General features: G+C 44.8%; 2 protein-coding genes across 5 annotated transcripts in view; one reads left to right on the top strand and one right to left on the bottom strand.

The window, feature by feature from the left end:
- On the bottom strand, nt 1-20,894 carry rtn1a (reticulon 1a). 4 transcript variants are annotated; one of them, XM_062397006.1, is made up of 9 exons: nt 20,430-20,894; nt 12,071-12,808; nt 10,734-11,420; nt 3,234-3,441; nt 3,006-3,144; nt 2,849-2,918; nt 2,451-2,497; nt 2,290-2,348; nt 1-871 (listed from the first exon to the last, which is right to left on the bottom strand). In XM_062397006.1, exons 1-9 carry the CDS (start codon nt 20,656-20,658, stop codon nt 829-831), a joined length of 2,220 nt encoding a protein of 739 aa, XP_062252990.1. In that variant the 5' UTR covers nt 20,659-20,894; the 3' UTR covers nt 1-828. The 4 variants fall into 4 exon arrangements, with proteins under 4 accessions (XP_062252990.1, XP_062252992.1, XP_062252993.1 ...); XM_062397008.1 differs by lacking the exons at nt 10,734-11,420; nt 12,071-12,808; nt 20,430-20,894 and adding an exon at nt 8,059-8,312; XM_062397009.1 differs by lacking the exons at nt 10,734-11,420; nt 12,071-12,808; nt 20,430-20,894 and adding an exon at nt 5,167-5,322.
- lrrc9 (leucine rich repeat containing 9) overlaps nt 20,842-25,660 on the top strand; it is a 19,345-nt gene continuing 14,526 nt past the window's right edge. The window contains exons 1-8 of the mRNA XM_062397505.1: nt 20,842-20,921; nt 21,256-21,424; nt 22,390-22,494; nt 23,223-23,441; nt 23,730-23,870; nt 24,130-24,193; nt 24,300-24,370; nt 25,155-25,337. Of these exons, the coding sequence (XP_062253489.1) occupies nt 20,842-20,921; nt 21,256-21,424; nt 22,390-22,494; nt 23,223-23,441; nt 23,730-23,870; nt 24,130-24,193; nt 24,300-24,370; nt 25,155-25,337 (1,032 nt within the window). The remainder of the gene's footprint in view (nt 20,922-21,255; nt 21,425-22,389; nt 22,495-23,222; nt 23,442-23,729; nt 23,871-24,129; nt 24,194-24,299; nt 24,371-25,154; nt 25,338-25,660) is intronic.

Here is a 25,660-nt window from a genome sequence, read left to right on the forward strand (position 1 = left end):
TGTTATACATCAAGGTACATTTATTATCCTTATTCTTGTAATTAAATACATACTGTAAGTGCAAATAGTTAAAGAGTCCGGGGTCTAGAGAACTACAGAGTATATTTGAACATAGTACAAAGTTGGACAGTTATTCAAACAAGCTAAATATCACCAGATATTCCTTGTCTTCATAGTAGTTGCACAACAGTACCTAAAACATGGGTGTGTGGGTGGTGTTCCTTATGGTTATACAAAAGCAAAAATCCTACAATAACCACATCTAAGACGCTTACTGTTAAATTATCTTGTGCTTGGAAACACCAAAAAGGAAATCATTTTTGATATTTATATATATCGACGTATACCGAGAGAAGCCCCAAGTGCTAGCTCAGAAACATGAAGCTGTATTTAACATCAGCAGCAAAGCGCGCCTGTGGGCATTTAGCTTTTTGTGCCAAACCGTACAGATGGTGGTAAGCACTGCAGAGCAAAAAACGTAGCGTCATTGAAAAACTGCACAAAAAGATATCAAATATTATTTACCCAAGGGCTCAACTTCATGCACGTTCTAATAAGCAACACAAAAAGTCAGTTACTTTTTTTTGTTTTTCGAGGTTGTGTACCTGTCTACCTAGAAACAAGATCATGTGTGTGTGACTTTGCGTGTTAGTGTGTAGACTGCTATAGACAGGGTGACGGCTTCTCCAGTGGATGCTTTTAGAGAACACCAAGATGACACAGCACTACGCCCCACAGGTGACGACCAGGCTCTTCAACGGTGAGCGAGCTGCCTGACTCTCGAGCTGGACCGGGCTGTCAGCTTCTCGGCGAGACAGACAGACGGGCCTACTCCTCCTTCCTCTTGGCCCCGGGGATCTTTGCCTGGATCCTGTGCAGGAAAAACAAACTTTAAACCAAGTGCCAGGCGAGATATTTACTCTAGATTAAGTTGTGCTTACTCTACTTCATTTCTTTCAGGGAGCAAAGCCCTTGATGCTTTCTATGGGAGTCTGTAAAGTACTAAAATTGTCTAAGTCACAGCAGTGGTCAGGACAAAGACTGAAGAGAGATGTTTTGTCATCAGCTGACTCCTCAGACACAGAGCTACTCCAGCGTGAGAATCCTGTTAAGGAGACATTTTATTTCAAATTTTTGTTTTACACTGAAAATGATTTCATGCTCTAATGCTCTTTCTTCCCACTGTCCATTGCTGCCGCTCCTCTTTCAGCCTCTGTCTGAAACGCTTGGTTTGAGCTCCTGTCTCTTGAAGCCCACCCTCCCAATAAAGCCCTGTCTGTTTTGATTGGCTGGCTGGCTCGCTCTGTTGTGATTGGTCAGCCGTTTCCAGCTCGTTTAGGGAATGTTCGTCTCTTCTCGCTTTAAACCTTGCTTCGTTTTGGGAGTGTGCCTGAGCCGATAGCTGTGCGTTATGCAAATGTAGGTTTTGTTATATTGTGACCTCAGGATGATGAGGACATGTTAGCCTGACCATTGATGAGCTGTTTGAAGAGCGAGAGGAGCTCTCTTCACGGTTTGCTTTTTAACTTTGCAGATCTTTTACTTTCACAAAAAAAAAGTCTATCCGATATATCAGTACTAGGGGAAAGAAAAACAGGAAAAGGCATAAGATGTCTCATTTAAATGTGCAGCATCTTTGATTTAACTTGAATGCTGTGACGTGACTCACAATGGCACAAGAGCAGTTTTATGAAGCGCGGATGCTCATTTCGTTAGCATGGACCTCTATGCGTGCAGCCAAAAATCTGTGACTGCACAGATGCTTGGTGGATGCTCCAGGTACATGACATTGTTTCACAAGACGCTCTTCAGTCCAGTTGTCGGCGCCACTTGGTTTAGTTGCATTGAAGAGAATAAGAACATAGATGCTTGTTTTGAAGAGTGTTGATTTGTGTGAGGAGATCGGCCGGTACCCACATTTGTACAAGACAACTCTGGAAATAATAAGGACACAAAATTGGGGGCTAACTCTCGGAGAGATATCGCCGCTATGCTTTGTCGTGATGGGAGTCCTATTGGTTTACATTGCAATTGAAAAACAGCCTTATTTCGAGTCACCACATTTTGGTTCGATTGGAACTGTGGGCGTGTACCAGAACGCGGAAAGTATGGTCAACATCTCAAGAGTTAATTTCTTTGCACTAGTGAACTTCAGCAGCACTAATATGGGAGTGATCGGTGCTGCAACTTTAAGATGCAGAGACACTTCAGATTCTTGACAAATCTGTGAAAATGGCTTCGTTCACTATTAGTTGACTTTTTATCTTGAACAAAAAGACAAACACTCACTTTCCCACCACAGAGTTGACCTGGGTCCGTATTAGTCCCACATACTGATCAATCTGTGCCTGAAAGCAGAAGGAGAAAAAAGAAGGGTGAGAATACTGGGCAACATTTTCCAAAGCGTGGGGTCAACTTTGGCAAATCACAAAGCTCCTGGAGATTCCTACCTGGTGTTTCTCATAGACCACCGGCATGGTGAACATGGAGACCACAGCTGCAGAGCCACAGGGAGAGAGTCATGTTTAACTATTCTGACCGACATGTGGGAAATTGTTCAAACAAGAACACATTTGTGTCAGCGGATCCCTCAACCCCTGCACTTATCTTAGGTAAACTGGAAAAGTAAACATGTCAAATATTTAAATGTGGTTGTGGCACAGTGATAAGCTTCCTCTCATTCAGCTCACACATGCTGGAAACACAGCTCTGTTGTGTGTATTGTGTATTGTGTTTTTAAGTTTTTTGAGCTTCTGACACAAACAAGTCAAAATGGCTCAAATGCAGGAAGGTGTGTGTGAATGTTGGGAAGTTTGTTGTAGATAAGTTTGAGTCGAGATGACCTCACCTAGGATGAGCAGAGTCAGGCCGTTGAAGAGAGCTCCCACGTAGGTCAGCAGCCACATCAGAACAGCAAACTGAAACACAGACGCAATGTGTTTTATATAATAATGCAGCTTTTAAGATATTCATGTCACCAGATGGTTTTGGGATGTGACACGAACCTTCAAGGAGTCGACCAGATCTTGCACGAGGAACAGCCTGCGGAGCTCCTTCATGCAGGTGTTGGTGTAGAGCAGGATTTTGTCGGCATATTTACTGATCTGGTCCTGGGATAGAGCGATCTCGATCTCCAGGTAGCCTCTGTGAACGAGCAACAAAGACAGAAAACACTGATATTCTGCACATGCGGACACTTCAATGAGATCCGTAAATTAGACTCTTTCCCTTACTTGAAAGGATGCCCCTCATCGGTCTTCTGCACGGCCTGCAGCACAGACTTGTAGATCCTGAAGCTGACGGTGGCGGAGAGGGCAGCCAGTGCTAAGTAGGCCCCGACGCTGACCACGCTGAACTGGGTCAGGGAGAAGAGGAGCAGGAGCACGCTGCTGAACACGGCCCCGGACTGCTTCACATTCCTCCAGTAGAGCAGGTCAATAGCTGAGGAGGGGGGGGGGGGGAACAGAACAGGGACAAGGTTAGGACCCACAAACTCACTGACCATGACCTCTTGCAGGCCGACACGCAGGCCAAGGCATCCATGGCTGTGGATTAGACTGCTGCTGCGTGCTACACACCACACATTTGGGTCAAATAACTGGAAGCTGTTCACAACCCAAAGTCCTCCGAGATCTGCGGCTGTCACGTGATCCTCTCCTAACCCAGCTTCCTAACCTAGCTTTTCATTAGGTCCGGTGGAGCGGTGGAGCTGTGCGGTGGCGTGAAGGTGTCCCGAGTGACTGAGTGTCGTTCACTCTTCGTATTTATACATGTGTCGAGCGACTCCCTCAAATTTACATCTGACGTGTGCTTATCATCAGTGGCACCTGCTCTGGTCACATGCGTATACAAACATACTGCGCATACCCACAGGCACGTTAAACTGCTGGTACGACTGGCTGCTTACACAAGTGGATTAATGATTGACCTCGGCCTCTGTGAAGGTAGCAGTAGAAATAGAGGAACTATCAGCAGGTCACAGATAACGGTTCGATGTGACCTGGTCAGACGAGCAGCTCTGTGGTCGTGATCGATGCAGACTGACCATGGATCAGAGCAGAGTCTCAACAACGCTGTGAAGCAAGATTCCTCCGAGCAGCTGGAATATACATCCCCTGCAGGCACTTGTATATCTCGCTGCACCACTGTCCTATTCTCACATGTCTTCTGTGCGTGGTGGGGCCTGTAATTCTAAGCCACTTCCATAGATGACACAGGAGCGATAACTGAGGATTAGCCCAGTGTACCATTACAACTCCAGTGGCCGACATGGTCCTCCACTGGCAGTCGTCTGTGTCCGCTAGAAACAAGGGGCCTGTTTCCATGAGAACTGACGGAAATGCTTGTATCCCCTCTGCTGAGCCACCTGCCTACCCCCCCAACCCCACTGCACCACTCTTCTAGGGTTTACCATCATCTGTTGCCGCCGACACCCCAGAAATCCATCATGTCAGGCAGGGGAGCCGAGCAGAAACTGGTACGTTAATGTAAAGTTTTGTGGCAGTGAAGGAGAGAGAAGTCTCCTGGGGGACTTACTCTTCCTCTCAAAGCTGTCTGCCTGCCTGCCTGCTCTAATTTTAGCCGTGGAGCTCTGAGCAGCATAGTGATGACGGCCATCTTTACTCTCCACTAAAAGGCATCTGTGGATGCCAAAAAGGGAGGTTAAACCCCGGTGGCCAAAGAAGAGTCTTTGTGGCTGAGACGATCTCATTAATGTTACATTACAGTATAATATATAAAATTATGTATAATCTCTTTTGTTTTTTACCAGTAACCATAATGACACACAGTACATATCTTCCTCCGATGCCCTTTAAATCAAACACGCTACTCATTCAGAAACTGGATCCATGTGTCTTTGCTGCTGCACATGCACCCCTCCCCACAGAAGCCAACAAACTGTTCATGTGGCAGCTGGTTTGAATGGAGATGCTCACACACACGCGCACACACACACACACACACACACACACACACACACACTCGGAGTCAAACAGGTAGCACACACAGCAGCAGTAACATCAGCCACACAGACAACCCTGCTGGAGACAGACAGACAGACGGACAGGTGTCGGCCAGCAGCAGCGGCTAGGCCCTGGTGAGGTGCTGCACAGACTGCACGCAGCCTGAAAAGCTGGAGCTAGTGCAGTGGAAGCGTGTACTGACCTGCGGATCCCATGGCTGAACAGGGAAAGAAGCAGCTGCTTTATCCACGGACAAAAGGAGAGCAGTGGAGGGGGAGTCCCCCCTGCACGGGAGGGGAAGGGCCAGAGCCACGCCAGCAAATCAGCACAAGGGGAGGAGGGAGGCAGGGGGGGGGGGATGTCTGTGGGGTGCGGCTGCCAAAGAACCACATTGCAATCCAACACACACACACACACACACACACACACACACACACACACACACACACACACACACGCGCGCACACACGCACCACCATACATACAAACAGTCTTCTCTTTCTCTCCCTGAGCCCTTTTATGCTCAGGCTTTTAGACAGACTACCAAGCAGCGACTAAAATACAACTGCATCAAAGTAGAAAAATCAAAACCAGTGTATTCCTATTGTTTAACGTCTCCATCATTTAACTGCAGCAGTGCACCAGTGTGAAACCACGTTTGAAAAAAAAGGAACAGACTGTAGCCATGTTTTCCTGCTCCATCAAAACGCTTTGGTGGCAAGGCTCAGCCTAGCACCTGCCTGATGCAGTTACCATAGTTACCATGCTCCATTTTCTCCCCATCGCTTGCTGGGAGATGGAGGAAGGGATGGGCCGACAAAAGAAGAAGAAGAAGAGGAGGAGGGAGGGAGGGATGAGGGGGGTTGAAGAGTGTTTCCTTTGGGAATGGTGAGATTCATTTTGCTCAATCTGGGGAATCAGACACACATAATGTCTCTCTACACACATGAAGACAGCCACTCCCTTTATTGTGGAGCACAAAAGGACAAATGCAGGCTGGACACAAGACCGGTCTGTTATCACGTCTGACTCAACACATGGGAAAAGAGTGATAAATAAAGGGATAAAAAACAATCACTGATTGTAGTAGATCACAAACTTAAATTGTGATGAAGTTGTAATCAGATTTGTGACTGTTTAAGCTGCCAATTTTTTTTAAGTACATGACCATAGGGTTGACATTTGTAATAAGGCACCAAATATACAAAACGCAAATTGACATTGGTAATTTGCTCAACATCATAGATAGAATCAGGACACAAACACATCCTGAACACAATCAGCACATACAGAGCAGGTCCGAATACGGATTGTTCTTCTATGACATTCAGCATGAACACCCCCGAGCGAGATCCAGAGCAAACGATCAACTCCAGTGACAATGATATGATTCCCCCTCCTACTTTTCTGTAGTGAAACTAGTTTAGCCTGACCTCATTAAATCACTGCAGACGTCCATGTGGCCTCAAACCAGCCGTCACAGTGAGCAAACATGCACCAAGACTTTAAAAGCTGGGATTCACACTAAATAAATGAAACTTGCTCATTTCCGCTTCATCGTGGATTCAAATGTATAATTTATAATTACAGGTATGGTTTTAATTTTTTTAAATGATGTGAGTTTCTCCTTTGCTATTAAGGCATGAATGATTGCCAGATTTTCCAAACAGATACTGTATATATCAGAAAATACAAAATCTGAAAAGCAGTGAATGGAGCTAGTAACAAAAACAATTTTACTAGTTGTAAAAATGCATCATAATCTTTAAGAGTGAGTATAAATACAGCTCTATGAACAATTACAAAGTTTGATTCTGCCACATCACAATGAAACATCCCCTGAAATCTATAAACTTCTGACTAGACGAGTTTTGCAGCGGCCAAATAATATTTATCTAATTATCTGTGATGCTTGTGACACTATGACATCATTCTACTGATTTAGAACTTCACTTAATTGATGAACACACTGCAGAGAAGAGCATAGAGATGCTATGTGACATACTGATTCCTAAAAATGTGATTACAAGCATGCCTTATTTCTGGACATCTCTGCCCTGTTGTTGATAACTCCTGAGGTATTTGGCAGTGAGTCAGTTCTGTGCATGTGCAATGAGAATGACTAAACAAAAATGCCTACAGCTTCAGGGTGGTGTAGAAAAAAGTGCAATGAGTGAATGTGCCCATTGTCATCCGGCCCTGTCCTGTCTCAGCTTAAAATGATGCGTTCCTAATGTCATGGACAGATAAAGCATCACATTACATAGTCTTAGGCCAGAGGAAATGGATAATGAATCAGTGAACTGATGACAAAACTTGGTTTGTTATTAATCATTATCAGTGACTGCTGAGATACACAGTCTCTGCTGGGACACAATAAATGGACCAATCGATCCCACTTTTCCTGCTTCACACTGAAGAAGACGGCTAATAAACCACAACCAGTGTGGAGGAAGGGACGCCATTTTCTCTCTTGTCCACTTCGCCGAAGCCCTCAGTGTCCTAGAAACACACAGACGGAGGATACTCTTCTCGCGGCCCAGTCTCCAGAAGGTGCTATGGGAGCCGAGGAGATTGGGCTGATGTAATCAGAATGGGTGTGCCCAGGTTACCATGGAGAGAGAGTGTCAGTGCCGCCCGGATGCTGCGACTGCCTCACTACACAAAAGCAGAGCATACGCCATATAAAATCAGCTCGGCAGCAAATGTGATATTTAGGCGATAACAATGACATGCCTTAGTCCGCAACACTGGTGTCCGTGTTAACATGCAGCCAAAACAGAGGGCTCTCAGCAAGCTGGTGTGAATGAGCTCATTTTCCCAAACAGCCCCAGCGTCTCTAACCTCTAACATGCAGCAGAAAGGATCTGTCATAAGGGCGTGTCTATGTGATAGGAGGAGCAGGTACACACTGCTGACTTGACAATTACAATTACATAAAAAATGAAGAAAACACACACACACAAGACAACAAACGTAATAGTTTCATGAACATGTAACCCACATGCAGGATAGATAACGGTGCATCTCTCACAGCCACAACACACACACAGACGATAGATGAGTGAGATCAACACAGTAAACACGTCAGTACCCTGGCCCCTCCAGCTGCTCCAGGAGCACTCCTTCTTGGTCACGTCTGCCGTGGCCTGCATGCTGGTGATCGCTTATGTCCCTGCTCTCTCTTGTCTGTCTGTCTGTGGTCTCCGTGTTCTTCTTCGTGTCCCTCTCCCTGTAGCACCGACTCACTCACTCATCCCAGATAGGCATGAATGGTCGAAAAAGGGACGCGGGAGAGAGGATGAGATGACAGAGCGGGAGGGAGGGAGGGAGAAAAAAGGTTTCCAAGGTGCTGCCGGCACGCGGAGCAGGCAGACTGATGCTGTGGAGCGTCGCTGGTTGGAACAGAAAGAGGCGGATGGGGGGAGAAAGTGCGTATATGTCTGTGTGCGTGTGTGTGTGTGTGTGTGTGTGCTGGGGGAGGAGGATGGGGAGTCAGAACGTAAACACCACACCACAGTCCCCGCTGCAGCAAACCATCCGTGCAATGATTGAGCCTAGGGGGGGAATCAGAGGGTGGGGGGTGATTGTCGGAGGATAAGCTTTTTTCATGAAAGGGAAGGTCCACTAACTTTCACAATAACAGACCTAACAGAGCCTCAGACATGACTGGGGATAGTGGGGGTCCAAGTGGTGGGAGGGTTGTCCCACACATGCTGTGATGAGACATCAAAGCAGGAGGATGCATTGTCATATATAATCTAACGTGCTGTGCTGACGTTCTGTGCAGCTTGTTAGAGTATTTGGTGTATTGAGTAATACAGGCTATAAACGCTTGACATAATAGCATCTTTAAAAAGTCTGACATCATGTTTCCATAGCTGTGTTTTCTGGAGGCTGAACGTTGCCTGACTTGAGACCATGCTGCTACTGAGAAGTATGGCAAGCATCCAGCTCTGTTGTTTTTGAAATTATTTTTATGTTTTAGATGCAAGGTTGTAGCCAGAGATTCAAATAGCAATTTCCACTATGACCACGGGTAAATGACAAGGCAAAGTGCCGGGGCTTTAATAATTCATGTGGAGAGACACAATGCATTACAGCACAATGCTGCTCATTTAGTGCCTCCTGGATGTGTTTGTGCTTTATGGTTTACCCCCTAGAATATATATTTTTGATGAAAATGGGGCAGTGAAAAAAGACAAGAGTGATGAAGGATGCTCAGAAGCTAATGGCAAAAAGGAAAGAGCACAGTCACTGTGGTGTCAGCACTGAGCCGGATATAATTCCTGTTTAGATTGGGGGGGGGGGCATAACGTCATTGTTCAGTCCGTCTGCCCCCCCACAGACTGCCACACCTCACACCTTCTGCTCGGCGCAGACTTCACAGGCCGAAATGCCAAAACCCACCATGAGGACAGAAAAACATCTCCCTGAACCATACTGAACATGCTCCCCATCGCTGTTTCTATGGCAACTGGCATGGAAGTGCACAGGCAGTGGAAAACAATATATGCCAGTGTTCAATTGGAACCACAATGACAAAGGTGCCCTGCGCCATCTAGTGGTGAAGAAAGAGTACACGTGACCTGCTTTTTGGCATTTCGAGAACCTTCTCACACGTAAACAAAACAAGAGGTTACATGATAAATCATGACAGCTTGAATAACTGTTCAGTTTACATTTATAACTGAAACTGACCAGGGTGCATCAATAGCAAGTGTTGGGGGACATACACCACAGAGGAACCAATGTAAACAACATGTATGAACGTGTCATTTCTTTACAACCTGTGTTTCTGTATAATAATAATACGATATAGCCTTCATATCCCCTATGTAAGAGCGTGTCCCAATTCTAAATTCATGAGATTATGTAAACCCACTGTTTACAAGGTCAGAGAGAACAGACAACAGAAGCTAAAATACCTATGGCAGCATCGTGTGCATTAACTCCTGCTGACGGCTAATCTGTTTTATCTAATTACAGAATGATAACAAGTGATGTAAGACGTCAGATGCTCTCCAGAAGCTGAACAAGCTTTCCTGACAAAAAACGGCAATTTGATAGTTTGTGCTGTTTCCATTAAAAGCAGAAAGTAATGTTTGGGTTGGACAGATTAGCTGTTGGGTCTCACACATCTTGATTTGCCAAACATGTGAATCAATGCATCCTCAATCCAATTTCTTTTTTTTTGTAACATACCACCAGGGGGAAGCAGACCTCAGGAAGGCCCAACACAAGCACTTCCCACCCTCCACGTAAACACTCAGCAGTGGAATATCCTCCCCTCTCTCTCTGGCTCTCTCTCGCTCACTTAGCAATCCTTTCAACTTTCCCAGCCTTGTCAACACAACAGCACAACATGCAGGTAGATCCCATGCAGGAAATAACACAAGTAGCACGTTAGTAATTTGCTGTCAATAATCTCTTGATAATGTTTTTTCTGATGGGTCAGGTTTCAAACACAAATACACATGCGGTACCTTTTCCACTTGGGGATGATGACACATCGGCAGACACAATGCTACCTGCTCCTTAAACTGACCACACTAATTCTGGGAAACCACAACTCAAGATGGCTGCCGATAAGCAGAGATGACACCGCTGCAACTATGAAGAGATCACAGACATGATTTCTGATGCCCTGATGTTTTTACAAAAATGCAGTAGCAATGTTTTTTCATATATTTTTGGCCTAAAAATAACTATGTATCCCTTAGAAAAGCGTTCTGGGGGAAAGAGGGTGATAAGATTTATAGAACTAACCTTTTTGTTTGTTAAAACGAACTGGAAACACTGATGCCCCAGGTTTTTCTTGGTCTTCTTTCCCTTCAGTGGTGCGCTTGTGCATGTCGTCCTGAACGGGCTTCTCCAGTCGCACCTCTGGGGGTACAGCGGCAGTTGGGGGCTTGGGCTTGCTGGAGCGATCCTCATCTGATTTCATTTGGGTCTTGACCTTTTCTGTGACCAGGGACTCTGCTGGCACGGCCTCAGCGGCGCTGTGGGGAGGGACAGTGCTGGGAACTAGGGGAGAGGCAGGGGTCACACCCTGTTTGGGGCCACTGATGCCCTGCTCTCTCTTTGGGCTCTCCTCTGACGCAGACTCGATGAAGAGGTCACTGTCGAGCTCTGCCTCTCTCTCCTCTCTCAGAATGCTGTAGGCTGTGGGAGGAGCGTGGTTGCCTGCCAGGCCGAAACCCCCCTTGGCGACCGGGGGATTGTCAAAGGGGTTGTTAGGCTGGCTGAAAGCACCCTTGCTTTTAGGTGGCTGGGCAAATGGGTTACCACTGGCCTTGGGAGGCTCCTCAGACACCAGCTCGATCTCTGAGTCTCCAGACTCTGCACTGCTGCCATCGGGCTCCCTGTTGCCAGCCTTTATGCCGGGGCTGCTTTTGGAAGCTGCAGGCTTCACTGCGTCAGCCTTGAACATGTCATGGGAAGAGAATTCTTTTTCTGTTCAAAGAGAACGGCGGAGAAAAGTGGCTGTTAGTATTCAATCACATTACAAATCCAGACATATGTCTAGAATTAACACAACCATCCTCCTACTAATAAAGTTGACTTCATCAGGAGTAAAAATAATCTTCGCTCACTTCGCTTTGTTTCAGTTTATATTCTGTATAACTTTTAGCACATGGTGGCTTATGTCAGCCATTGTAGTGAGTTAGAGTTAGTAATTTTGGTATAACTGTCATTTCTGAGGATTTCAAACATAACTCCTGCTTCTATATCTGACCGCATGACAGGGCATTATGTGTGTGTGTGTGTGTGTGCGTGCATGCGTGTGTGTGGACAAGTCAAGGTATTACTCATGCCCTCTGGAACTCCATCTGCTTTGATAGTCAAATTATGGGGACTTGTCTTCCCTGTGTTCTACAAAAAGCAAGTCTCTAGTATCATTACCTTTTTAAGACATGTGATGGGTTAAGGTTTAGGTTAAGACTAGGGTAGTTTACGTAAGTAGTAGCCGTGGTTAAGGTTATAGTAAGGAAATCAGGAAATCAATGCAAGAAGATAATGTCAGTAAGGTCTGTGTGTGTGTGTGTGTGTGTGTGTGCGTGTGTGCGTGTGCGTGTGCCTGTGCCTGTGCGTGCTATGCCTACGTGTTGGTGAAGCATTGGGAGTGGAAGCAGGGCTCTCGTCCTCAGGCTCTGATAGTGTAACAGTGGGAACCCCCTGCAAGCCCACACTCAGGACGTTTTCACGCTCGGACACACTGACTGCAGGAGGACGCTGCTGTGGCTCGGCCGGAGGCTGGGACTCGGTCAGGGTGATCTTCACTGGGCTGGCTGTTTGGGGGGTGCCGCCTAGGTTACGGTAGGAGCGGTAATCTGACAGCTCTTCATCAGAGTGCTCCTCCACGTACGGGAAAGATTGAGAGCCCAGCGCCGGACCTAGTTTACCCTCTTCCTCTTCATCCTCTTCATCCTCTTCATCCTCATCTCCTCCTGGGTAGTTGTCCATGTAGCTTCCCAGCAAGTCACGGCCAGGCAGGCTTGTGTCCACCAGGCTGTGCGGAGGCACCTGGTGCTGCTCATGGCGCTCATCTCCGTGGCTGATGTCCATGTAGTTGTAGGATTCCGTCTTATCGGAGCCCATCAGAGAATTTGGAAAGTCATCAACCAGGTCAGAGGTCATCTTGGTGTTGGAGCTGAAGCTGTAGGTGTCACTGGAGAAGTCATTCAGGGCAGAGGAGCCTGTGGAGGACTTGGAGGGCTTCAAATCTTCTGACAGGTAAGAGGACTCCCGGCTCGACACGATGCTCTGATTGGACAGCAGGGACGTGTAGACATCGCCGTCATCGTTCATAGGCTTCCTGAACAGGCCAGACATGGGGTCATCTGCAAAGAGGGAAACATGTGACACTTGGTGAGAATAAGCACAAAAGACGATGGCAGCACCCTGCGTCACACGATCAGATCAGATCAGCCTGTGCCTGAGCAGTTTGATTAATGAAAACATTTGTGTAAACAAGGCGATGTCTGAGCTGGCGCTGCTGCCAGGGTGAGGGGCTGTGGCACTGAGCGCAGCACAGACAGGCTGGGTGCCTGGCTGTGCAGATCAGTGAGGCAGCAGTAACAGAGGGTACTTGTATCCGCTGTGGGACAAAGGAGGATTGTTCAAACCCCGAAAAATTCATAGTGCCACAACCAGAGTCTGTTCTGAATCAGGCAGGCAAAGAGCTGCCTGCAGTCACATCAGTAATCCGGCATCTCCCCTGACAATTCACATGCAACATTTAACATATGAAGAATATGGTTTATGTACAAGCTGTTGTAAACTCTAAATGGGTTAAGCTCAGCTAGGCTAGGCTAACAAAACTGTGCAATGATACATATTATAAATATTTTATAACACTGCGTGTTAACTGCATGCTGGCACTCACACACATACAAAACTAAAATAATAATAATAACAATTACAGTGTAAATGGCGTTTTAAAAAAACATTTGAGAACTAAAACTCTGTGTATGTCCGCTGCTATGAAATATCACTCCACATCTCACTGAATTATTTGTTTGTGCTGCAGAGACACAGTAAAGCTGCTCACATTACACATGACTTGCAAAACAGGAAGATGCTGTGATAGGACAGTTATTTTAAACCATCAGGTCAGAAGTCTTTTCATCCTTTCAACTAAAAAACCTCTTCAAGATCTTCCATGAAAAAAAAAACTATAACACCCACACACAAACACAAGCTGTCTGATATCTGATGTTGACATATCTGTTGTGCTGTGTACAAATCCGAATTCACACTTCCACAGTCTGAGCTCCTGCTCCTTTTCTCCTTCCCAGCTTCTCCCCGGGCAGTGGTGCTGCTATAAATAGTTCATGTCCAGCTGCTGGACTGGATATGGGGTGAGATTTTAAAATAGCAGCCTGGGGGTTAGCTCTGGAGGATGCAGAGTGACAGAACATCCAACAGGTCAGGACGTCCCGTCCCTCCCTTCGCTTCCTCTAGAAGGTCCCACCACCCTTTCCTCCTGCTGTCCTTCCTGCTGCACCCTCAGTCATTAACAATACATCATACTGCAGTACAATCACAGCACGGCTGACTGGGACACAGGAGGAGGGGTGACGTGACATGGAGGACAAGCAAGGCCCAAAATGCTCTTGAGCTTTCGGTGAACTCATTTTCAATATAGGATAACAATATATTGGATCAGTCTATGGATCCGATGCAACATAGATGGGCAGCTGTTGAAGTGCAGTTCAGTGACACGAGTGCCCTTGATGTGCTGCTAAAGCAAACCGCTGTATAATCCTCTTAGAGTACTACCATCGCCTAGGTCCCGTCAGCCATCACCCTGGCAACACCATCATAATCTAACACTGATTCACTGCACAAATACCTAGTGTGCAGATGTGGGAAGCACTCAGAGCCACTACAAACTGTGAACAGAGTTGCTCTCTGGCAGCACACCCCCTCCATGCAACAACACAGATAAACTCACCAGCCGCAGCATAAGGCATCAATTAACAGGCCGGGGTGTTTGACGTTAACAGCCACAATGACGCTGCTGAGATGCTTGACAAAGTTGTTGAGGTTGATGGAATTGTGTACGTGCTGATAAGGCATTGCACCCGATGCTGGGGAAAAAAAACATAAACCCCACCGGGCGGAAGCAAACGCTTTGCTGTGCTGGGATGAGATTGGACGTGACAACAGAGGATTTCTCCCCTCACAATGTAGGCACAGAACATAATCATGTCAGTGAAAGTATGATGCAGTTAAATAAATAAGTCCTGGAGGATGTGCTACAAAGGGAGCAGTCCCTTTTGTTGTCCTCTGTACAGCCACTGTGGCCTGGAAACTAATGCAGCCTTACAATCTGTGCTGTGTGGAGGCATGGGCTCCTAATTGCCAGGCCGAAGACAAAAACATGTGAAAGGAGTCGAAGTTGCAAACTGAATCGCAACTTCAAATTAAGAGCTTGTGTTGTTTCTCAGTGTAGCAGCGCTTTGCCCTTGTAGACACTAACTGAGCCACAGCAGCTATTCAGGGTGCAATAAAGTGAACCAGAATGGAGAGCACATACATCCACCAACCCCCAACAGTCCCTTCATTAAACCACGTTCAAATTCACTTGATCCCGTTTTTTTATTTGGATTTGAAACAAATTGCACTCACTCCTAAATACCCCCCCCCCCCCCCTTAACATGTCTGATTTTTTTCATCAAGATCCATGAATTATTTTCTAAGAAATCAACGGATATGTTGGAAAATGTCCTTTGCCGATGCTCTAAACTAAAATCATTAATATAAAAAGGGGTTTAAAATTGATTTAGATGATAGAGAAAGAAAGTTTCACAAACAGTTATATCTCACTGTCATTCTGAGACAGAAAAGGCGCCCATTACAAAAAACAAACTGCACTGACTTTTAAAGGATCTCCATGTCTTTCGCTCTATGTTGTCCCAGAGAAGGACATTCATCCCAGTTTGACTTGCACAGCAGCTATACAGCAGCTACAGCACTGTATCAGACACACAACACCATCCATGACTCAGCTTACTGTGGTGTTGGCTTTCAGGAGTTCTCTTTCACGCCATGACCTTGTGGAAACCAATCCATCAACATGCTCACTGGCCTCCTCTTTCACTGGCGTCTGTGCCTTTGACCTTCAATAAAAAGCTGTAGCTTCATTCTTTTAGGAATATAATCATTCGTTGTGCAATACTTTGGCTTAACATGGAGCATTTTTTATTTAATTTTGTCATTTGATGTTCAATTTATTTGACACATTTCTTGTGAATATCTTATCAGATAGTGTGAAGACAAGTATTATGCTGAAAAGGTTATTTTCTCCTTTGGTTATTTATATCACAAGTTGCTGTATTATTAAATACCTGGTGGGGAAAGAGTAAAATATTTGGCACGACACAAAGAATAAAGCTCAATAATAACAGCAATTTCATCATTGATGTATCACTTTTGTTTTGTTGTATTTTATGGTGAAATTTGCAGCAGCTTGACTCCTGAACATAAGTAAAACAGCTGCAAGCTACTTTTTTACGTGGAAACTGAAACAAATTCCAGTGCATTATCATATATATGCTTTATATAAACGTCCCCATGTATGTGATATCTGCTAAAGAAGTTCTAAGGATTCAATATGATACTAACAATAATTCAAATAAGTCTCTTTCATTTTGTCTCACTTTGAAGACCCACTTATAGTCGTAATGGTCTCTGGCTTTAAAAGCTTTGCTTATGACGTTGTTGTTCATTACACATCGATTACAATATCCTTGGTTCCACAAATGCACAAATACAAGTTGTTAACTATCCCACTTTAATATCAGTAAAGAAGAAGAAAATGGAGCGAACAAAGAAGGTCTATATACCAAGAGCTGAGGTACACCTAAACCACAAGCAGGGGTCGATAGGAGAACAGCTGTGCTGAGGGATTCAGCTGCTCGGAGCTGCATTGATCCAAGACAATGAGGACATACAATTACGGTAAGAATCATCAGTGTATCCACCATTCTTTAAAAAGAAATCGCTGAAGGCCGCACAGCACAAATGTTGTTGTCCCAGTGGCTTTTGTAAAGGTAAATCAATCTTGAGACGGTTTTAAGAAAAGCTAATCTGTCCTTATACAGATTCTGGAGCTTTGGTTTGTACAGTACCTGTCTTCCACTGTATTGATCGTGTTTTTCTTGCTCAGATGGAGCTTCATGGATGAATGGAGAGGGAGAGGATGTGGGAGGATCCAGACTGAGTGTCTGCCCGCTGTCTGCTGTGGGTCAAAGCTGTCAATTTGGTGTAACTTTAGATTGGCATTTTCACTTTCATTGTTCAGACGGGATTTGGGCCTAAAGAGTAAAGATGCAAGCAGGAAGGCGTTGATGCACAGGTCATAACAACCTACACAAGAGATGAACCACACTGTTTGTAAGTGCCTTTCCTGATAGTAGCTCTAATCCCATGAGCAGTTTTGCAACAGTCTGCTTGGGGATTACTAAATGCCCACAGGCGAGAGAGCCGGACAGAGGCAGTGAGATCAGAAACAGGACATATCACATTTCACATGCAGGCTTTTTAATTGTTCTCAGGGGTGAACAGAAGGGGACAGACGGACATTGTGAAATTATGATGTAATGATATGATGATAGAAGTAATGCAGAGTTACAGTCCCCATGCAGTGGAGCCTTTTGGGCTCAGCTTTTATCTTTTATCCTTCAACATTAGCTAATTGGTTCCAAGGACGGATGAAGATGAATGAGACTGTAAATCAGGCAGGTGCATTGAGATGAGCGCTTTGGCCCTAAACCTTCTGGAGGAGCAGACACATTAGCATTTATATAAGACGCTGGATGCGACAGGTAGTGGACCTGCCAGAGGACCTCTGCCTTTGAGGGAGGAAGACTATGAACAGAAAGAATCGTGGGAGGAAGGACAGTTCTTTGTGTTTCCAGTTTTTCCCCCTCCGACAGCCTGGTCATTTGAACTATCCGGCCTTCTCATCACAGCCCCGCCTCTCTTGCCATTAAGCTGCCCCCCTCCTCTCCCTCCTCCTCGTCCTCCACTGTATTATCTTGCATCTTTATCATCTCGTCTGAAAGGACCTAGCATCGACAGCCTGCCCCCCCCCCCCCCCCCCCGCACACACACCCCTGGGAACAGGAGCAGAGCTCTCACCAGCTAAAGGCACGAATGCACTGCGCCTGCTTATGAAGTCCAGCGGAGTCCACTAAGTGCTTTTCTCTATCTGAAAGATGGGGAAAAGACTAAGCCAGACAATCGCTGTCTCATCCTTGTTGCTGATGACGCGCTGAAATGGAGAAAGACTCAAGTCTAATCCACCTACCGGCGCACTGGATTGTGGTGAAAAGGTTGCTCGTGACTGATGGACTTTTTCTGGACATGATAATGTGACCGTTATAAAAGATCATGAGCTGTTAGAAAAAACAGAAGGATGTCATAATGTGGTGTCACTGTTTCTGCACAGAATGCACTTAGTTGTTTTCTTACATACGGCAGAAAGCAAGGGAGAACTCCTACACAACCTCTGAGGAAAACAACCTCTACTGTGGGGTTTTCAGAGCACATCAGACGCAGCAGCATCTTCCACAACTCTCTCTCTCGCCTCTTGAAGTCTTCACAGATTTGGAAACTTCTGAGAATTAAAAGAGGCTCTACTGTACTGTGTTGTCTCATCAGAGGCTCTACGTTCTGCCCTGTGGTGATTGAATAATGCTGAAATCAGCATCTATCGGGGTCCTGTGTGTAGATTACTGTTGTGAACGAGATTTAGGACAGGCACATATCGATTACTTAAGAGAGGCAATTCTAGACGTCTTGAGAGGATAGTTTTTCACCTTTCGAAACTTCTTCTTTCTCTGACCTCAGCAAAATAAACTTTGACTTTTCTTTTATGAGTCTCCACCGGGAAAGCAGAGAAGCACAGTGTGTTACAGAGAGGAGGGGTTGGTAGTGGATGTGTTTGACACAGATCGTTAGAGACTGCAACACGTCTGGTCAAGAGGAGGACATCCACTCTGGCCTGAAAGATGTGATGAGATCTGCACTGTTCCCACCAAGAACAAAATTGCCAGAAGGATTTACATCACAGCTACGCAGTGGGAACCGCGGCTATTCTTTCCTCCGTTAGAAATCAAAACATCGTCTGTGTGTACGTGTTTGTCTGTGTGTACCTGAGCCTGAGCTAGAGTGTGGGACTCTATTGTGAAGGTGGACAATGTGCTTTGTTTACTTTTTCTAAAGAGTGCAAACACTGATTAGCCAGTTATTAATACACATATAATTATGCATAGGCTGCTTCAAGGAGATACATCTTAGTTTTCATATGTTATGTAAATATTTCAATGGCTTTCATCCCCACTGCAACACGTTAAGCTTCGGATGTTTCGCTTCTGCTTTAATGTCAAAATTTGCATCTCAGACGATTCATTGATTTTGTGTGTTCAATAATGCTCTAGTGCTTTAACGTGTTTAAAAAGACGTGTTTTATCTTCATAGTTTTCATTCTCCGGCCAAACGAAAGAGGCCTGACGAGCAAAGAGAGGAAACTAGGTGTCTTTTTTTTCTTTTTCTTTTTTCTAACATTGTCTAATGAATATTTCAGTGAATTCGTGAATGAAAGTGCACGGCTCCAGTTTTGCTCGCCATGCGAATAGTGAGACCTGTTTCTTCAGGATTAAAAATAGCAGCATGAGCCCAGCCGTGCCAAGGAGTGTGACGGACTTCAAGCTGAGGTTTGCGTGATACTCCCACAAAAACACATGCCCCCCCCATTATTCAGTAATATCATCATCAGAAGCTCCCCAAAACAGGGATGCAGGGATCTAACATCATGCACCCTGCTTCCTACTTCAAGACTAAAACTAAATCTGTTTGCTGAAACGTGTCTCTAGTGATAAAAGTGCAGGATTAAGTTATTTTTTAATCCACTCGCTGGCTATGAAAGCAACAGGGGGTTTAGGTCTATAATCTATTTATGATCCCCTTACACCATCATATCAAAAGTACAAGTTTTCTAATAGATACAGGCCCGAATGGTGGGGGGGGGGGGGGGGGGGGGGTGGAGCAGCAGATATAACAGTGAACAACATAGGCCACCGAAGTTTCAAAAGGCTACTGCATCTCATCTGGACCAACAGTACAGACTCTAATCTCATCAGCCGGAGCTGGGAAAACAAAATAAATAATTATCCCCCTCTAGTTTCATTAATAGAAATATAACAAAGGTTTATTTTCAATAGATCTAACCTTAAGCATTGTGCCCACACAGTGAGGAGATGGAGGATATGACATATGATGCATCTACCTCAGATTTGTGTTTGGCCATATCTCCCAGCCCTATGGCGTCATGTATGACATGGTTTGAGGCTAAAACAAGTAACCAAGACGTCTGACATCATCAGCTTCAGTCGCGCTGGACCGTATATGGCAAAAATCGTATCGATCAGTCGATAATAATCACAGTAAATGTCCCATTAGTATTTCTGTGAAGTTTGAAGACTGATTTATCCTCCTGAGTGAAGGTTCAGGTTTTAACTCTTCTTTCTGGACCCTGTTGCCAAACAGCAAAACGTTTTACAAATCTGAGGAAAGATCAATAATGTGTCAAATCTCCTCACTTTGCGATCTATGGATAAATATTGATCCTTTGTTATTGATGAACATTACATTGCTATATTTCTTGTTGTTGTTTTGTTGCCCGGCCCTTCCCTCCAGCACCAGTGTGGTCGCAGGTGATTTACCGTCCCCCTATGGAAGTTACTCGCCCGACATCTTTGCTCCCGTGTTTCCAAACGCAGAAGTTGTGACAGCTCCTCTGTCTCTGAACCCAAACCCCTCTGACAAATGGACTCCGCTGCTTCTCCGTGTCCGTGCTCACTCCTAAAATGCCGAACAGGCGTCCGGTACAATAACAACGCACAACACGCAAACACAACGAATCAATAATGAGTCATTAATTGCGACTTTTACCTGTGGATGCAGTCTCCATAGCAACGGGAGGCCTGGTCCCGTAGTCCTGGTGACGGGGATGGAATTGTTGCGCCGGGTCGTCGGTCGCCGAGTCGCCGCCTCGCGCCTTCGCCTCCCCGCGGGGCTCGTCGAACCGGGTCGCCGTGTTCCCGAACAGGCCGTTCCTCTCGTACTCGTCCCCGAGCCACTTCCCCTCCGGACCGAGCTCCTCACCGGGCAGAGCGGACATGCTGCTGTGCGTGGCCCTTGGTCGTCTGTCGGACTAAATAAACACGAGCTGCTGAGCTCCTTACCTCTTCCTCGTCACCTCCGCCTCCTCCTCTTCTTCTTCTACCGGACTGTAAATGAGCGTCTGCGCTGTGACACACACACACACGCACGCACACAGTCTCTCACGCAATGCAGCTCCCGGATGGCGTTTGTAGCCGCCGTGGACGCTGAGGCGGTGCGTTTGCGGTGTCGTCGGTGCTCCGGCGGGTCGGTGGCGGAGGAGTGAGCTTTATTGTTTTAGTTCACTGCTCCGGCGGTGACGTCACGGCGTCCGTCGGCACTTTATTTGGGGCAGAGTCGGACGCCAGAGAGATTCTCTTCTCATAACAAACCAGGAGACACCGACTGAGAGAGAGCTGCTGGATTCAACTTCAAGGAAACAGAGAAATCAGAGAACACATGTTAATCAGTGGAATCAGGCCTGCGGTAGATCTGCGTGATCGAATCAGCGCCATTTCTATCTCAGTCATACGAGTGGAGAAGTGTTTCTGTTCCCGTTTTTTGTTTATTTGATTAATGTCTGACTTTTAAAATAAACCACATTTGATTTATTTCTCTGTGATCCTCTGGTGAGTCACCCGGTCGCGTGGCGCCCCCGTGCGGCGCTTCGAAGCACGACCAAGACCTCAGAAAGTTCCAAGATGGCTCCCTATAGCAACCAGACTCCCCTGCCTGGCAACACTCTGACGCCAAACACCGCAGCGCACCGACGGGCCCGAGACAGAGTTTGTGTTTAGAAGCTGGGGAGTCGTTCAATCCCGAGGGAAATGGTGTCCATTTTATTTTAATGTCAACATTCTCATTTACGTTAATACGGATTTTTTCTTGGCACCTCATTGACGTGAGCTCCCAGGTAAAGTATCTGCGCCCTGTGTTGCTAGATGGTAGCACAACTAGCCCTTTGACACACAAGCTATGGCAATCTCTTCTTATTCACAACATGGGTCAAAAACGAACTGTATTCTTTATCTGTGTCATTTCATGCACAGCTGGGTGTTTCAAACTTTGGTCTATTCTTCTATAGCTTATTCTTCCATCTTCATTTAGGAGAAGGCTCCCCTGTTACATCAAATCTTCCCTCAAAGATAAATGCTCCTCAATGGTACTGACTTTTCAATGTTATCAAAGGAGCCTTCATCATTCAGGAGAGCTGGATTCCAAGACACACCCACGGCTCCAGCTTGATCCTGTGTAGAACATAGTCTAGGTTCTCATCATCAGAGATTTCAGACTCAGAATCAAGTCCAAGAATTGCCTCCTCATTTCCCTCATCCAGTTCCTCATGCAGCATCTTTATGACCATTTCAACCGTAAGTCTGAAATGGTTGCGACGGGTCATACTAACACTCTCGATAAAGAAAAAAAAAATCAAAAGCATATCAATCAGTCTGTTTAGTATATAGTTATATTTTGGGTTTTATTTTGTTGATCTAGGTATGGTTAGCCAGCCGGAAAAGCACAAACAAACAACAACAACAAAAAAGATTTGTGATGATCTAAAACAAAATGACCAGGGAATGCTGAATGGGGAATTTAATTCAACTGAGCCAGGTCACTTTTGACCCGTGTTGTGTATCAAAGGGTTAGCATGGATTTGTGGAGTATAGTAGTTTAGCTAACTAGCCCCAGTCATAAGCAACAGGCAGCTGTCAGTTAGTAACTGTCAAAACTTTTCCTTTGCTTCCCTCAGGAGAGATTCTGCTCTGTCAGCTCCAGATTATTTCCCAAGAGGAACAACATGATGCTGGGGGAGAAACTAAAGGAGCGCTGCGACGAGGACGTGATCAACGAACTGGTCAGTGTGCAGCTTTCTCTCTTTTGGTCACAATCACAGATAATATACAAGATGAGGTTAGTCATGTGCAAGTGTTAGCAGCAATACTCTTGGCTACTAAAGCCTCATTTCAACAGCTGTTGGTTTTCACTGTTTCCGATGCATGAAGATTCCAGGTCATCCTCACTAGTTGCACACGTGTACATTGTAATATTGATAATAATAATAATACAACTTTATTTATATAGCACTTATCTAAGTAAGGTTACAAAGTGATTTGCACAATGTATGGTACTAAATCAATCCAGAACTAAACAAGAACAAACAAAAATAAGAAGGATAACATATATATATATATGAAAAAAAAAAAACAGCATTAAAATGCTTTCCGTTAAAATATATTAAGCAATGATTTCAAAACAGGTGCAGTCTGATCTCAGGCAGGATATTCCAAAGCCTCGGGTTGATGGCTAAAGCCCGGTCACCCTTAATTACCATCCTTAACTTAGAACTACTAGTCAGTGTTGGTTAGAAAACCTTAGATTGTTGCTTAGACTGTAGGGAGTTAGTAGATTTTAACTGGGGGTCAGACTGTGCTGAGCTTTGAAATAATCTTAAAATCATTCCTAGATTCATGGCAAGTGTAGTGGGCTGTGTACACATGGACAACTCCTGAAGACACTATATGTTTCTCCTTTCGCTCTTTTTTTAAAATCATTATCATCATTATACAACACAATTCTCCACAGTGTTTGGCAAATGGAGTGTCTTATGAAAAAATCGCCCAAGAAGGAGCCTACATCACCTCCCTGGAGATCTTCTTCTCTGGTTTCCCCCGCATGGTTGGCCTTTCTTTCTTCCCAAGGCTCACCCAGCTCACCATCGTGGGCCAGGACATTAATCTGATAGAAGGTCTGGGGTGTTGTCCTCTCCTCCGAGAGCTCTGGGTCACCCAGTGTCATCTGACAGTAAGTTTGATACACTGGTAAGATTTCTGATTACAAATACTGACAGTAATAAAATGTAAAGCCTTGATTTACAAAGGTTTATATTGTGAAAGATTGAATCTTACTGTTTCACTTCAGCAGCTCGTAAACACCAAAGACTGTTAACACAATTTTACCCTCATTTTAAATAAACACTTTCAAACGCTGACCATCACAACCCATAGATGAATAAAAACTGTATCCTGAGTTAGTGAATTGTACAGCATAACACACCTAACAACCTTTTGTCCCATCCTCTCTGTATTGCAGGAAATATCTGGACTAGAGAACTGTGCAAAACTGGAGAAACTCTATCTTTATGACAATGAAATCTGTGAAATCAAGAATCTAGAAATGCAGATCAACCTAGAAATCCTGTGGCTCAACAACAACTCCATAAGCCACATACAGGTTTGTACCACATTTGTCTATGTCTGTCTGTCTCTCTGTCTGTTTGTCTGTCCGTCGGTCTGTGAGGTATTAACCTTTGCATTTAATTCCTGAATGTATTTATTTATTTGGCTAAATAAATTGGCCTATTTACCCAAATCTTCATGTCAGTTACATAATATGAGACATTTATATGAATGAGTATGCATGTTTTGTCAAAGGTGCACACTCGCTGTTTTTGATCATCTGACTCTTAGTGTGTGGTTGTTATTTTCCAAAGGGCCTGAACACGCTTCAAAACCTCAAAGAACTGAACCTTGCAGACAACATTATTGAAGAGATTGGTAGGTTAGAATCCTTTTTATTTTCTTTGCCGAGTTTGATTGTGATTTTGTGAGCATTCTAAAAAGAAAACACATAATAATCAAATCATTTTCAACATCTTTTCAGGGCATAGCCTTGATCCTAATGTCGGCCTTCAAAATCTTAATCTGTCCGGGAACGAGATCCGCTCTTTTAAGGTAAGAAAAAAACATAAATATGCCTTTGAAACTCTCCCAGTAAAAAGTTTCCATACTTATTTTGTCAAATCATATTAAAATCCTTGGTCGGAAAAAGAGGGCATTTCTGAACTTTTGTGAAATGTTAAGGTTGTGTCCAGTGCAGGTTTTCAATCATTTTTACAATGGGCTGGTTGCATGAGACCTTCATTGAGGTATTGAGCAGAATCATTTCACTTTTTGTCATTATTGATTCAATGATATACATTCATGATCATGAAATGATTCTTAACACACCACGTAAGGCAGGGTAGGTGTTAGTCAGTTATTTTCAATATTCTGCGACTGACACGCTCATGCAGAACGTTAAGACTGGATCATTGTCTTCTTCAAGGTCAGCCTGATAGGGTACACAACATGTTTTGTGGCTCTAACTTTGATCGGATGAAGACCTTAGATGATATACCGCAATCCTCCTTTATTAAGAAACATCTCATCTTCACCGGGTGTAAAGTATATTGCAACAGCTGTGGAGTGTAGGTGAAGTGTTCCTCCGTTTGTCAAAGTAGCTGTTCTTTTGCTCTCATGTGAGAATTTTCTAATATTTGGACTTTTTCCGTGTGCAGCGAAAAATGAGAGGGGCTGCAGATGGCTCCTGTCACACCAACCACCAATTAAAATCAGCTTTTCATTGTATAGAAGTTATACTTTCGATAAATTATTATATATCTTTTAGAACTAACCTGCTTAGGATGGACCTATACCTTTTTCTGTAACTTGCCTGTGTGCTCCGTGGTTGCAACAGGAGCTGACCCTGCTAGCCGGCTTACCCCATCTGAGAGAGCTAGCACTGAGGGACGCCACGTCAACCCCAAACCCAGTGTGTCGGCTGTGTAACTATGCAACACACATTCTGTACCACATGCCTGGCCTCCAGCGACTCGACACCTACGACGTCTCGAGCAAGCAAGTCAAGGAAGCTGCTGAGGTATTGAGGAGACGATCAGGACCCTTTACTCTGTTTCACACCAGTGTAATTTACCTGATAAGGAGTTACACTGATTTACATCAGGTGCTAATGATTTACTGAAATAGACCTTAGGTTACTTTAGAAATACGTTTTTCATCAAACATATTTATTCTGTATTGTCTGTTCCAGTATTTCAATTCAGTTCAAATCGTACTTTTCCCCTATTTAAATCCAAAACAAATAAAAAATTGAAGAATGTATAAATCTTTTACATCACATATGCAAGTTTCTCCCAAATTGAGCTTTTGCACATTTCATATCTTTGGCAACCTTAAATGAGA

This window comes from Platichthys flesus, chromosome 10 (genome assembly GCF_949316205.1).
Source record: "Platichthys flesus chromosome 10, fPlaFle2.1, whole genome shotgun sequence".
Classification (NCBI taxonomy): Eukaryota; Metazoa; Chordata; class Actinopteri; order Pleuronectiformes; family Pleuronectidae; genus Platichthys; species Platichthys flesus.

Excerpts from the sequence above, each read along its gene's own strand:
- rtn1a (XM_062397006.1), bottom strand. The coding sequence starts at position 20,658 with ATGTCCGCTCTGCCCGGTGAGGAGCTCGGTCCGGAGGGGAAGTGGCTC. Across the intron at positions 12,809-20,429 it reads TATGGAGACTGCATCCACAG|ATGACCCCATGTCTGGCCTG; the intron begins GTAAAAGTCGCA and ends CCCTCTTTGCAG. Across the intron at positions 3,145-3,233 it reads GATGAGGGGCATCCTTTCAA|AGGCTACCTGGAGATCGAGA; the intron begins GTAAGGGAAAGA and ends GCTCGTTCACAG.